A 14,777-nucleotide genomic window follows, 5' to 3' on the forward strand; every position below is an offset into this window, starting at 1 on the left:
GTGGGTTACTGTACGGATAGAATATCGTGTAGAGCCGAAAAGGTGTATTGATACTAAGTCGGGGCAGACAGGATATGCTGAACAATGTCTTTATGCGACTTGATTGTGGAGATACCTAAGACATACAATGAGGAGGGTGATGACTGGATGTAGGTATACAAGTATGAAGCCCCTGAATACCCGCGGGACATACCTGTCTGACCTCGGTGCAATGACCCTAGGTAGGAATCGATACGGTTGATGGTTAAGAACTGGCTGGATTAATGAGTTTTTATCAGTTGAACTTGCCTGTGACACCATGGTTGTAGCGAGTAATATCAATGTCACCGTTCCTCTTCCTTTTTGGCCTACCCACAATACTGTCTCACTCTACTATTACTCGACAACACCATTATCAACGACTATAGCGATGTCACACGCGTTGATGCTCAGAACCGCTACCGTGCTGCTTTGTCTGGCGGTAGGCTTTCTCTAATGAGCGTGGCCCAGAAACAGCACTTTTCCCAACATTTATACTTAAACATCTCAATACCGCGGTTTCTTAGATAATTGCAAAGGATCTTGTTAAGGTAGATATACATATAGCTATATTAGATCTGAATTTTGTCAGCTCCGGAGCCGCGCATCATTTGTATCTGAATTACGTGGATGCCAAAAAGCGTGGCTCAAGGTGCCCAACGGTGCCTAACCTCGTAGAGGTTTTCTGTGACACCCACAACGCACAACATCATCATTATTCACGCGTCTGCTACGGAGTGTAGATTTCTATATCACAAAGGCCTTGGGAAAAGAGCATAATAATATCTTTTGAATTTCCAAGACTACTTTTGGCTCGGAAGCTCCAACTAATCTCCCAGATTTCCACCTTCAATATTCATTCACTTACAGCCCCTGGCGCATCCAACATCCGTCTCTTGGATGGTCGAGATGCAACATCTGACCCTTTCTCTTTGTTATCTGCGCGCTTCTCAGTACGTTCATCCCTGTTCCTGTTCTTTGATATGGGGCAACGGTCAACAGCACCGTAATAATACTTGCCCCCCGGGTTTTCTTTTGCTTCCAACGCCAATACCATCCATCCCAAGAAGGCAAGCCTGACTTGATCATGCCCATCAAAACTCAATCAACGTTCCATGGAGAAAGTATGACTCTTTGTCGGACTAAGCCAATAAGGCGTGCTTGTCATCAGCCAGATTTGAAAAACGATGTGATGAACAACCGGCGTTTTAAGTACGCCGTAAAGTGAGCGGCGAGTTTTACGAGGCTCTTCTCCAAGTCAAATTTTGAATGGAGATATTCCCCAGCGCGACGATCATTCATAGTACTGGCCTTTGCCTCCTCGAGCTCATCCTTTGATAGGTCTCAAAACACTGCTGTTCTAAACTCTTCGGCCCTGATTACCCCTCGTTTTTCAAACTCAATGAAACCAATGAGCTCCATGGCATCGAGGTTATCCGTGTCATACCTAATGACCTTGTCAGGCTTAGATGCGCAATCAGGTATGCGCTCAGGGGCGTCACTAGGTTCGTTCGCCGGAGGAGTTTCTGGTTTGCTTGCGGGAGCGAAAAACTCGGAGATCGTACCAAAACTCGGCTTTCCCTTGACCTCGCGAGCGCGGTAGAGTGCGTAGCAGACAGGTTGTAAGATCTGTCCGTCCCACCAAGCGACCACATCGGCCTCGCTATGCAAGGCGGCCGTTGGATTATTTGGAGACATTCCGACTGTCTTGAGATGGTCTTTATGCGGCTGAATGACCTTGAGGCCTATGTCAACTAGGAAGCTGGGTGGGACCTCGATCCATCCAACTGCAGGCTTTCCTCTAGCTGGGGGATCGCTCGGTTTGCGAATCTTTTTGCTTGTTAGAGGTAGAGGCTTGTGGAAGTGGCTTTACTGGTGATGGAAGGGCATCCCACACGTTGCTGGGGAGCAACGTACGGGTTTGACGGTGCGTGTACCATGACTGTTGTTTGGCCCTCTATTGTGCAACACAGAAAGTCTGACAGGGAGAATGCACTGCAGGCGAATAAACGGAAGAGACAAAATGGAAGATTGAAAAGCTTTTGCAGGAATCTGTGTGGGTGCCATCATGGCTCCTGCCGGTTCTGCTAATTAAGCCCGTCACTCTTTCTCAATTCCGCCTCTCAAACTGCCCTCGCCTCGAGGTTTTTACCGTCCTAGTAGGAGGGGAAGGGGAAGGTGGTTAGGAAACCGGAGCGGCAGGAGTGGGATGGGAAGGTGGAGGATAGGTTGATAAAGCGGGTTGGTGGGGTTTGGATGAGCAGAGGACCTCGTCTACAGGATTCGGGGGTTTGCCCGGTTGGGTGTACTAGCCTTTAAGAAGGGTACATTTACTTTTTATGAGGTGACAACGCCTTGGTATTGTCTGAAGTCAAAAGCTAATTAGTAATAATCACTTAGGTTATGTAGATCTTGAGGAGACCAGACGCTGTGGAAGTAGAGTTTACGTCGGCGACCGGCTGGGAAGTAGATATAAATGCGGTAGAATAAGATGTTATAGTACCTTCGCTAGCCCTACATTAGGGGGGGATAGCAAAAGAAGTGTACTTAGAAATACTGACACCCCCAATAAACTGTCCCATAAACATCACAAGATAATGGGGATAAGATTGTAAATGAGTTTATCTAGAGGGCCCTATGCGTTGCTTGTTAATGGGAGAGATTTACAAAGACAGCGTTATAAAAATAAAGTTAAAGAGATGTATTATCTATCTAGATCACCATCGGTTATAGCATAAAAGCCCATCAAGCCTCTCCTTCTTGCTCCTCTGGGAGCTTAGGCAGTTCGCTCCTCTGCTCACGAAGCGCAAGTGTAGAGCTTTGTGACCCTAAACTCGAGATGCTTGTGTTTGTTTCGCCGGAGGAATGTAGAAAACACTATCTACCGTTATTGTTGTGGATTATGAGGTAGTGCTTTCGTCAGAGCCGCGCTGTTGTTGATAGTGTGACGGATGCTTTCCGGCTCCTTTTCAACATCTTACGCATTATGTTGCGATTTTTGTGTCTCCGGTCTTGCTGATGCTTCTCTTGGAAGATCCATTCGCGTACAGGTGCGTATTTGTCATCGTTCCCCCAGGTCTCTATTAACCATTGTGCATATTAATCCTGGTCACCTGCATGCCAGGCTTTGGATATCAACTCGCTCCAAGCACCAGTCGTGCGTTCATTGTTTTTCAAAGGCTGGAAGGGCCAGTACTGTAGGATGGGCGACATTGGCTTCTTGGGCTGATCTACACGGTGAAGAGGATGTACCTGCTTGTTGTAGTAGTAGAACAAACGGACGGCTGTGAAGCCTATAAAAGCAACCTACGAGTTCTTGTCTTTGCGAATGATGATTTTACTCGGATCGAGATTGTCCAAGCCAATGAGACGCTACCACCACAAAAGTCGCTCCGCGTCAATTACGCGTTTCAGTACAGACCTGCACTCCTCCTTGCCGACGTCTTGCTTTTGCAGGATTATATCCTCCATGGTGTCGCCGGTGACACGCTCGAGAAGGATCATACGCACCAAACGTAGACGGTCCGGAATATGGGTTTCGACCGCAAAAGTCCAGGCATCATAGTATTGGGGCGCTCCCCTATCGGAAATAGATGCTTCCTCCAGGTGATGTTCCATGACAATGTAGGACCTGGCTTCGAGGGCATAATCCAAGTCTGCGCGGGTCATGCAGTCCATATCTTCATTGTAGTCTGAGTCGTCTTGGTCTGGGTCAGTTTGGTCCGGGTAATCAACCCCCTTGTAGATTTTGGCATGCGCTGCTCCGATGGGTTGCCTTTAAGGTGGCAGACCACCACAGTTGAACCACGTCCACGGTTTTTCTTTGATGGAATAAACTCATCAATTACAAGTATTTCTGATCGTGGTCGATGGGTCTAACGTTTCCCAAGGACAAGGGTCCTGTGGGGGGTTATTTAACGCAAAGTGGAGGCGATGGTCTCGATGAGCGACGTTGACTTTGGGAGTATTTCCCCATTACATCTGCCCAAAGGGCTCCGGTGGAATATGTGTTCGAATGTTGAGCTCGACGCCGGCTGCATAGCGCTCGCTGGGAGGGGGATCTGTGTTGATCCCATTGCGCAAAGGTGGTGTTTACAGAAAGCTGGTGTTCGTGAAAAAGAAAATCGAATGAATGCCCAAAAATTAAACAGGAGAGAAGTAGGCCAGCGCACACCACCGTTAACCTGCCACAAATGTAGGTTAGGGTTTGGAAGTGGCGTTAGGCAATAAAAAACACATGGGAATCTGGTGGTGGCAGCTGTAAGGAATTAGGCTTCACTTGGCGCTAAGCGCCACTCCCGAGTACATGATTTGTTTTCATGCTCAAGTATCCTCCTTAAACACTCTCCCCGCCCTGCCCCTGACCCTCTTTATTTTTGCAACCATCCTTTTACCCCTGACTGTTGCCCCGCCATCATTGGATATGTTTTACTTTGTAAACCGAGCACCTCGCTCTTGAGAATGCGGGTGCCTGATATTACCCCGCATTTGCCGACATGAAGAGCTGCTGTGCCGCGAAGAATGGGATAGTTATGCCCTCGCCCATCTGGCTTGCGGAAATTGCTTTACTGTTCGGCATCATATACCAACCTGGGAGTTTCTAGGCGGCTTTCACCCTCTCCCACGCGACGACACACCATGTCACTCATAGAACTTCCAGCCGAGATCCTTCTTCAAATCTTCGACCATGTGGGCTCATCATACTTCCGCTCAGATCTATCACGCCTCAGAGTCTGTAAGCGATGGAACGGACTTGCCCATATCGTGTGCTTTCGCGAGGCCTGCATCACGACCAAGATGCTACGAAGAATGGCGTCGTCTCCGTACGCGGAATCAAGTCTCCGCGAGATGGAGATTCTCGACCTGAACCTGGAAGGCTTCGGCACTGTCCGGCCGGGGACTGTCTTGGACCCGAAAGATTCCAGCTGGAATTACGTCCCGGATCAATCGTCATTGCAAAGGAGGACAATGGAACTAAACGACGATCTCGTCCACCTCGCCACCATCATCAAACAATCCCGAAAATTACGCACCCTGCGCATCAAAGCTATCAAGTCATCGAACCCTGTTTTTGAAGTCCGAGAGACGTACCTCTTCCCATCCACGCTACGCGCCTTGCTCCTATCAACCAGCAACCTGACCGCCCTGGAGCTAGACCTCTACGGTACTCGACCAGAACCAGAGGGTCATCCCCACCACGGCGATGACGGCCACGTCTGCCCGATGATCGGCGCGCTTCTCCCAACGTTGCAGCGTCTACGGCTGCGCGTGCGCACCATCTGCGCCGATGCCCTTAGACCCCCGCGAGACTTCCCCGGTCCTCTTCCTTTGCGTGTGCTGCTCGTTGACTTTGTTTTGACCGAGGAGCTGGCAAACGAAAAGTCAAGGTTCACCGCACGCTGCGGTGGCCCGGGGAGATTTGTCAGGTTGGCCCAGGTGGTGAGAGGGGCTGTTCTGAGCCGGGCGCGGGCTCTTTTGCCGCATACGTCTGCTCCCAAGATGGTGAGGATACTGACGGGTACGTTTTCGGGCGATGAGATTCAAGGGATCGATGTGTTGACTGGTAAGAATATTAAAGTCAAAAAGGGTGCGGAGTGGGATGATGATTCTGAGGTCATGATTGATTGAATTGTACCTAGGAAAGGGAGGAGTTCAGGATTCGTGACCTTAATTTGACCATGATCAGTAGCTACCGACCTACTTATTATGTGAGGACGCTAAACTCTCTTATCTGTGCTCAAAGTGGGTAGCTCGCGAGCGAGCATTGTGGCTGGTATATTTAAATAGATGCTGTTGGCTTTACCTCTTGCCTTTGCCAGGCCCTTGAGCCTTTGTCATGTATTTATTTGCCCTCTTTGGCGCCTTTCCCCAGGGTTTATCGCCTTTGCTCACCGCCTTGGGTTTGAGCCACTCAGGTGTTTCTACCGTCACCTTGGCTTTGAGCCACTCAGGTTTTTCTACAGTCACCATGTCCCTATCTCCTATGGATTTATCCATCGCCTTCATATCTTCCACAGATGCTGCTCCACGTGGTGACGGCCCTAACCTCCTCAACTCCTCGTCATTCTCCCACTTGCGGAACTTGATATAGTGATACAGATTTTGCGTCCCCCTTGGGCACTTCAGCCCCAACTCCCTCGCCTTCTTGATAAGCCAGCCGCAGATGTAGTCAATCTCAGTCTCTCGGCCACCCTCCACATCCTGCAACATGGAGCTCCGGTTCTCACCGGTGCGATCGGCCAGCAGAAGAGCCTCTCTGAGCAAGGCTAGATCCGACCAGGCCTCGTCAAGTTTTGGGTTTCCCGAGGGTAGGTCGAGCACGGCACGGACAATGGGGCCGATTTCTGCCACTAGTAAAGACGGCCTGTACTCGGCGGTGATGCCAGTGACTGGATGGTCCGGCAGAGCCCTGAATCTTTCCAAACTCCGAAGCCAACCGTTGGGGCATCTATGTACGACCGTCAGGGGGTTGATGACAGCGTTCATGACCAGCTTGCGCAGCCGGGCGAGTTTGATCTTTTCATAGTCCAGAAACTCGGTCCGAAGGGTTGGGTGACATTTCTCGAGGGCCCGACGAAGGGGATGTTTCTTTTCTATCTCCTGACTCTCGCTGAAGGGTCCGATGTTGAGCGGGCCGGACCCAGCCACTTGGAAGGTGAAGGGGCAGACTGGGCGGGTAGGGTCGCCGCGGCCAAAGACGCCAGTGCTGCAGACGCCTGCCCAGTATGAGGGGCGGTGCTCTGGGGATCGGAAGGCGAGGATCTGGGAGTCAAGTTCTTCCTTGACACCCATGCCGTTCTGCAGCAGCAAGACGGTCGAGTTGCGATCGAGGCGGGGTGAAAGGAAGCCGACAGGAGTGAGTGTTTGCTGGCCCTTTGTTGCGACGATCAGATTGCTGATGTGTGGTGAGCCAGGCCTGGACTGTCCGATCCACTCGGCTCTGAAGCCGGATTTGGAGTCTTGGGTGTGTTCATCGATCCATTTTGTGATTTTCCTGCCGCCGTCGACGAACTTGTCGTAGGAGTCTTTTTTGCGGAAGATCAAGGTCACGGGAAGTCTTGGGTAGTGTGTTGCCAGTGCGTGCGCGACATATTTGCCGAGGTTTCCAACCCCGAGGATATGGATGGCACGATCTGACAGCAACATGGTGGATTGACTGAGTGCGAGTTGCGGTTGAAATCTGGGTCTTCGGCCACTTAAAATTTGCGCCGAGCCAGTTGATGCACTACCAATTTTGCCGCTCACCTTCTTTTATAAACCTGTTTTTTCTCGTCTTTGCCAAGCTATGACAGGTGTCAACATCTGTAAATTTTCCGTAGTATAGTGGTCAGTATGTGAGCTTGTCATTCCAACAAACGCTCGAGACCCGGGTTCAATCTCCGGCGGGAGAGTATGCCATGTTCTTTTTCCTCTATATCGTAGCTGATGCTATTTTTTGCAGTTCTATGCTTTTTGGCTTTTTCTAGAAGCGCATGGCAGACTAATTCAGAACAGTAATATCAGGCACCCGCATTCTCAAGAGTGAGGTGCTCGTAAAAGATATCCACTGTTGGCAAGGCAACAGTCAGGGGTGCAAACACAACACAAAGAAGCGTCCAACTGAAAGACATGAATGACTTGAACATTTAGCTATCTGAATGATCCAGCGCATCTATAGTTCGAACTGAATCAAATTCATCAATGTTTTGCATACCAAGAGAACAGTTCCAGACTGCTAAATCTTACCCCCCGAAAAGAAAGCACGATCTCGGTCCGGATTCCCAATGAAAAAAGGCTTGGCGACTTGTTGTGTATAGTACGCATAACCTGACTCGGACCGCGACAGCTGTTTCTTTGGGAGTGCAGGGCGAGTATACGCTCCCTGAAGGGTCCACTGCGGTGCGATGGCGGGTAAGAATGGTAGCCCGCCATACAAGGGCTGTTGCGGCGGATATGATTGTGGGGGAGGATATAATTGTGGGGAAGGATATGATTGTTGATCAGAATATGATTATTCCCCAGTATATGACTGTTCACCAGTATATGATTATTGAGCAGGGTACGCCGATACCATCGTCCGAACCGACATTCTGGATGAAGATCTTAAACCTTGTCTGGAAGAACCTTGGCTAGACGAGCCATGCCTCGACGAAGATCGGTAAGAGGGGTTGTGGCTCGAAGAGGTGCGCCTCGAAGAACGGTGTCTCGATGAGCCGGACATCACGGAGCTTGTTCTTGGGGTTTCTGACCTGTCTGAATACGAGTATCCTGGCGGTAAATCCTCTGGCTCCCAAACGTAAACTCCCGCCACAGACTCGCCCGCCACAGATGCGCCGGAGGCTGGAGGAGATGCACTCCCTACATTGAACTGGATGAAAAAAGTTTGAAATAGTTAAGGTCTTTGAGCCTGGGGATTTGGGAGGGGCGAGGATGAGGTGGTACTAGCATGCCAGCATCGGTACCACCGGAGTAATAATCGCACTGCTGCTGGGAAGAAGAACCAGCAGGAGCATTCTTGTAGTATGCCTCCCATGCTTTTCTTCGGCGTTCTTCTTCTGTTTCGCGGTGGCGCCTACCTGAGTGACATGACATGGTGAAGTTGGTATGAAGTTTGCGGCAGGCGCAGAGTATTGAGGTGGATGGTCAAGTCGAGAAAGGCAGGTGCCCATGGTGGAGGAATTGAGTGCCCGTTGGCGCAAGGGGGCCATGACATATATACTTGACAAAACCAGAATCACGGTGTTGGTCTGTACTAAGAAGAGGTGAAACGGCTTGTTACAGAGTCGTTCGAGTGGTTCGAGTGTTCGACGGGAGATCGTCAGCTGCGTTTGTTGAGCACCGCCATGACACCATACGTGCGGGGTTTAACGGCCGTTAAATATGAGGTTGATGACCCTCGTGACGCCTGGGGTGAGGGCCATGTGGGGTTCGTGGTGCGGTGTGGATGGAAGGTATCGTCGGAATAAATGGAGTCTGACTTGAACAATGTACCCTGGAAGAATATTTGAGCATATGTATTAGAGGCAATCCAGCGGTGGGATGAAGCCTTAACCAAGGTTCAATCAAGGGCCTTTCAAGGCAAGATTACGCTATATATACCTGACTGAAGCTTGGATAAGGGAACATGAAAGGTCGGATCACAGGTAATGGACTCAGATCAGTGATAATGGATGCTCGGATCAGGGTAATGGAAACATTAGGTAGGTGCAACATAAAAAAGAAATCACAGAGAGAGGCGGTAAAGACTTAGAAACAAGGTGATGGGAACTTACCTAAGTACGTTATGAGAGAAGTTATGGAAGCTCAGACTAATAGGACTGTAAGCCGAGATGATAGATGATAAAGTCTAAGACAGGTGGTGATAAAGGTCCAGATAACATATTTATTTGGACTACCTACTGAACGATATCCCGATTCAAATCCGAGCCATAAGCCACGCTTTCCTCTCCTCCGAACCTTCAGGCCCGACCTCCGCCAGTTTCTTGTTTTACAACTCCTGGATGGTCACATACATCGTCAGCAAGTCCCCCCCAATACTTTGCATCAACAACTCGTCCTTCAGAAGCAGCTGAAACGCCTCGTCGGGTTTAGTAGGAAGCTGCTCGGTCACCCCAAGTTCCAGCCTCTCCTCCTCTGTCAACATCGCCACATCAACTGTCGACTCGCACGGTTAGCATATCCACACTTTTTGTTTCTCAAATTCGAAAAGAAACCTCACCCTGGCAATCCCTCACCCCCAACTCCAACCCCCTCCTCACACCCTCCACCCCAGCGATCATTACCCCCGCCACGAACAAATACATCTGCGCCTACGCATCCGGCAACCTCACCTCCCAACACCCCCTCCCCCTCTTCCTAACCGGCCCCTCCCTGTTATCCGTCCCCCAAGAAACCCACCTCCCCGCGCACCACTGCCCCGCCCTCGTCCGGGCATACCCCTCCGGCCTAGGCATAGCAAACGCGCACAACGCCCCCAAATGCTTCATCACCCCAGCGAGGAAGCTCTCCTCCACCTCCCCAACCTCACCCCGCAGACTCTGCACCGAAATATTCGTGTGCAACCCGTTGATCTCGGGCATGGTGGGATTAAACAGCACCTCAATCCCATTCTCCCTACACACTCGTCGGGTGGTCTCCTTGGCGGTGACGAGACCGTCTACTGCTTCCATGGGGGGCAAGTGGCCTCGCACCAGCTCGTAGGCATTGTCGCTTCCCTCGCAGTGGAATTGTTCAATGGGGACTTTTGCCGCGGACTCGAGCTGTTTGGTGATGGTGGATAGCACGGGGAGCATGAAGGACTCTATGGCGCGGAGGCCGGAGGAGGCGTGGATTTCTGCCGTTTTGGCACTGTGTTTGGACTGAACGGCGCTGAATTCGAGCTCGAAGCCGACTCGGAAGTAGAGGCCGATTTCCTCGCCTGCTTGGATGGCTTGGAGCAGAGCGCGGCGGGGGCAGAAAGGGGCGGAAAAGGTGAGGGGGGAGTGGTGGATGTCTTGATGGAGGGGGGTTCCTTTGCCAAAGTAGCATAAAAGAACGGCGTGTTCTTCTGCGGTGTTCAGGCTCGGGCAAAGGTGGATGGTGTTGAAGTCGGGGAGGAGGAAGCTCTGTCCTGCAGGGCGGCCAGGGTCGACGTTTGTGAGTGGGAGCCCGATGTCAATGAGGCACAGATAGTGTCGGCACAGGGCAAGGTTTGTTTTGGCTTCGAGAAGGGCCTGGAAGTGGCGGAGGGTGAGAATCCGGACCCGGACGGTGGAGGTGTAGTCTGTCCATTGAAGATGGATGAATTGTACTGATGGGTGCCACGTGATGAAGGCCGCGAATTTATCGTAACCATCGATGATGAGAGCCATCTTGACGCCAGGTGAAGGTTAATTTGGCATACCAAACGGAGCAAAATTTCTTCGCCGATTCAAATGTTGGACTTGGAAGATCTAGTCTATGCCTGAGCCTGAAAAGATGACTTGTGTCAGCAGTGTAGGTAGCTATGTAGCCCCAAAAATAATGACATTGGCAGCCCGCTTATTGAATATGCAACCGGACATGCAGCTCTGGTGTGTTGGGTACAACGAAACACAGGAGTTGGCACACGAACAGGTAGAACGCTGTATTATAGGATCTCCGCAAGGCAGCAGTGGTCTTGTAGGAATGCATTCTGCTTATTATCCAGCCATACAGGGAGAAGGACAGAGGTCAGCATGCCCGTGACTAGTCACACAGACATACACAGCCTCCACTTGCATGCTGCCACATCCCTTCGTTCACAAGAGACCCGGGACTGTGCCCGCATTAGGGGAGCCTGATAGCTCGGAAGGTTGGGAACCCCGCCTCCACTCCACGTCTCGGGATAGAGATGTCCGAGCCTTGCCTACCACCCTTGCCACAAAATAATTGAGACACTCCCTAGTAAAGTAGGTGGGCATGGCTTGAAGGATAGTCCATAGGTCTTTAAAGATAATTCATAAGCTTTTAAACATGGTCTAAAGGCCTTAAAAGATTGTTTAAAGGCCTATTAATCTACTTTTGAGGTATATGTCAGTTCACAGTATAGTATGGGTTAGCTTTCTTTTGCTGTCTCAATTATCTTGTGGGGAGGGTGCCTATCCACCTACACAACCTTTGGTGTGTATAGGGAGTATAGTTCATATCTTACAGAATATATGGTCCATTGCTTCCGCGCATGGGACAAGCATGGCATCGAGATCTTGCGATTTCTCTTGAGAAAGCTAGGATGTGAGAGCTGTGGTGTTGAAAATGACGATCAGGTAGCTAACCGACAGAAGTAGAAGTACGGTAGATGCAAATTTCCACGTTCCATGATACAAACCTGACCCGGTTCCATCGCTCTTCACCATTACTTTCAGCGCCACTGCATATGCACCAACCCATCATAATCCTTCTCCGTCGGTGTCCTCCCCTGATCCTCCGATCGAGAAAAGTACAACGTCTCAGCCTCCTGCAGCAGCATCTCCGCTTCTGCCTCTCTGCTCTCATCCTCATATAAAGCCTTAGAAAGCTTGTAGAGACAGCGGGCATGCTCACCCACCATGTCTTCCTTGTGGAGGTTCGTAATCACCATCGCGTCTGTGATGTGTTTTCTTTGAACGACAAACCCTTAGCCACGCTCTCATGCTAAAGTCATGGGCTGCCTCAGGGTACTTACATGGAAGCTTGCACGTTTCCCTGGTCTAGAGCGCAGCATCCGGTCCGGTACATGCACGCGGCGTTGAAATAGCTCGTTCGAGCCTGCTGCTTCGAAAGCCACAGGTTCTGAGCCTGCATAAAGTACGACTCGGCATTGGAGAAGTTCTTTTCTTCCATTTCGATTCTGCCGATCAGAAAGCTCGCGCTGTGTGGTGTGAGATAGCCGGTTAGGAACACCGCATTTCCATCGTTTTGTTCAAGAGGGAAAGATGGAAGGAAGATTAATAAGAGCACTTACTATGCCGCATTGGCCCACTGCTCCCCTTGATTCCGCATGTACTCTTTGTAGGGCCCTTCAATCTCCGCCCGCGCCTCCTTCAACCGGCCCATATACAACAAACACGTAGCCATGCTCATCTTTTGGAACGGAGAGTACGGCCTTCTAGGCGGGTCCGAAGGTTTGGCCGATTCTGACCACCGTTTCCAAGTTGCAGCAGCCTTCTTAAACCATTCATATGCCTTATCGAGCTCCATCATGGTAACGTACGCCTCGCCAATGTTGTGCTCGGACCATGACACCTCCATCTGGTCGCCATCCGGTTCCCGGATCCGAATCTCAAGTGACTTCTCAAGACACTTGAGCCCCTTCCTGTGGTAGCCGCTGCGGAGATAGAGCTGACCCAAGTACGATGGAATCGAGGACAACATGTCCCAAAGCCGCTCCTCGCCTTGTAGGGTGAGGATCGCCTCCTGATTGACTTCGCAGACTTCTTTGAGCTCTTCAAACTCGTGCTGCTCGAGAAGGTAACTGCCATGAAGGGTAGATTGTTTAGTCAGGTCCCTAATCATCATATGGCACGGGTGGGGGGTGTTCTTGCGGTTGACTTCCTCGTTTCTGTTCAGGATACAAAGGACTCACCGTTCACAGGTAGTAGCAACCTCACAAAACTCCCTACACGTATGAAACTTTGGGTTCCTCAATCGCTCCTGTCTAAACATCTTGGAAAGAGCCAGGATATGTGGCACATAAACACTACACCGTTCCCAGTGTTCGTGCAGGTGAGGCGCCCGTTCCGGAAAGGCGAGAAACACAAGCTTGGACGCCATACGATGAGCCTTTGCTCGGCCTTCCTCTCCCAGAAAGTCCTGAAAATGGCTCTGGATTAGCCTGTGGGCACGACAGTTCGCATGTGTCTCTGTCCTTCTTGACCAGGGACAAAGTTTGGAGTTCCACAACCGCTTCGGAAAGGCTATTTCGTGTCAGCTCATGGCCATCATGTTTTAACATCGTGAAGTAGGTAAGAACAGGAGGATTCACGTCAGGACATCTCCACACCACGGCAGCTCCGTTGCCAACTTTCCCGGCTCTCCGGGCTGAAAGAGCATCTCCGGTATCCGATCCGCACTGCAGCACGAAATGACCGCCAGAATCGAACTCGCGTTGACGCTCAAGTTCTGAAAAGAGATCTGCCAGACTGGGCCGATACCGTTCTGTCCAAACTCCGGGGCGCGGTCATAGATCTCGACCAGCTGGCCTATGGTCCAGCCGCGCTTGTGAATAACAGCCGCCATCCTGTCTAGAGCCAAAGCGTGGCCGCTGAGCCTCTCTGAGAGCTCTAGCGCTGAGTTGAACTGGCTGGCCAAGACATCGGCGCTGATGTGATCGGCGAGTAGATGGATAATACACTTGGCGCCGTTGTCGATGTCCCAAGTCTCAACTTCAATTCCGATTTCTGCCGGCTCCCAGGCAAGATCGGTGTTGCGAGTGGTGATCAAGGCGTGACCATTTGCCGCTAGGTTGGGCCAGTGCGTGACGAGGACGTCGAAAGATTCTACATTGTCGTAGACTATCAACCATTTGGCCTCTGCAATGATTTGAATTTGAATCATCAGTTCGGTATCTCCAACATTTCTTCAACACTGAGATAAGAGGCTAATACGAACTCGTCTGTTGCAACCAGGTCATAACAAGCAGTCGGTTGTCGTCATGGTTGTGAGGAACATAGCCTGGCAGCTGGAGCCTTCCCGCAATATCGGAAAAGCTTTGCTTGACCTTGATCTTTGTCTCCGCCTCAACCCAAAGCACCGCATTAATTTTATGTTGCTTGTATCGAGCTTGGGCATAACGTATATTATAAGCGAGCGACCAATATAAGCGAGCGACCACTTTTTCACAACCTTTATATCATTATCCTCAATTACTACACAACCATAGTAAGAAGCAACCATAATTACATCCGAAATAGCTGAATCAAACAATTCTATAGCCTCCTGGCAAGTGCGCGCATTATGGCCAGGCTTACCGCACACACCACAGCACTGAACCTTCGTACGAGCCCCCCCTACACCACCGCCATCCGGCTATATTTCTTCCACTACCTCCCCACCCACGGCCTTCTGGTCCAGTAGATCCTGTGTATCTTGCACAGTAAGTGATCCTCCGAGCCGTACACGTGTTTTTTTAGCTCTCCGGCGCTTACTTAGTGCCTCATTAGCCTTACGGAGCGAAGAGACCTCTGCCTGTAAGAGGGCCACTTAGTACATTACAGCTATCGTACCCTTAGTAAATTAATCTATAGCACCTAATATTAAAATCGGGAAACTATTTTAATAATTAATAATACGAGTTTTAATAAGCG

At 50.5% G+C, this 14,777-nt stretch overlaps 4 protein-coding genes across 4 annotated transcripts, besides 1 other annotated feature; 1 reads left to right on the forward strand and 3 right to left on the reverse strand.

Moving 5' to 3' along the window:
• Nucleotides 1-4,656: 4,656 nt before the first annotated feature.
• PODANS_0_290 (uncharacterized protein) lies at nucleotides 4,657-5,646 on the forward strand (the record flags this gene model as incomplete). Its single annotated transcript, XM_001903841.1, has 1 exon — nucleotides 4,657-5,646. The coding sequence occupies one exon, from the start codon at nucleotides 4,657-4,659 to the stop codon at nucleotides 5,644-5,646; it is 990 nt and encodes a 329-aa protein (XP_001903876.1).
• A 171-nt stretch (nucleotides 5,647-5,817) lies between these two features.
• On the reverse strand, nucleotides 5,818-7,164 carry PODANS_0_300 (uncharacterized protein; the record flags this gene model as incomplete). Its single annotated transcript, XM_001903842.1, has 1 exon — nucleotides 5,818-7,164. One exon carries the CDS (start codon nucleotides 7,162-7,164, stop codon nucleotides 5,818-5,820), a length of 1,347 nt encoding a protein of 448 aa, XP_001903877.1.
• Nucleotides 7,165-7,327: 163 nt separating this feature from the next.
• Nucleotides 7,328-7,409, forward strand: a tRNA (tRNA-Asp).
• A 2,397-nt stretch (nucleotides 7,410-9,806) lies between these two features.
• PODANS_0_310 (uncharacterized protein) lies at nucleotides 9,807-10,847 on the reverse strand (the record flags this gene model as incomplete). Its single annotated transcript, XM_001903843.1, has 1 exon — nucleotides 9,807-10,847. The coding sequence occupies one exon, from the start codon at nucleotides 10,845-10,847 to the stop codon at nucleotides 9,807-9,809; it is 1,041 nt and encodes a 346-aa protein (XP_001903878.1).
• A 2,605-nt stretch (nucleotides 10,848-13,452) lies between these two features.
• Nucleotides 13,453-14,028, reverse strand: PODANS_0_320 (uncharacterized protein; the record flags this gene model as incomplete). Its single annotated transcript, XM_001903844.1, has 1 exon — nucleotides 13,453-14,028. One exon carries the CDS (start codon nucleotides 14,026-14,028, stop codon nucleotides 13,453-13,455), a length of 576 nt encoding a protein of 191 aa, XP_001903879.1.
• Nucleotides 14,029-14,777: the final 749 nt, after the last annotated feature.

Source organism: Podospora anserina, chromosome 4, assembly GCF_000226545.1.
Source record: "Podospora anserina S mat+ genomic DNA chromosome 4, supercontig 2".
Lineage (NCBI taxonomy): Eukaryota > Fungi > Ascomycota > Sordariomycetes > Sordariales > Podosporaceae > Podospora > Podospora anserina.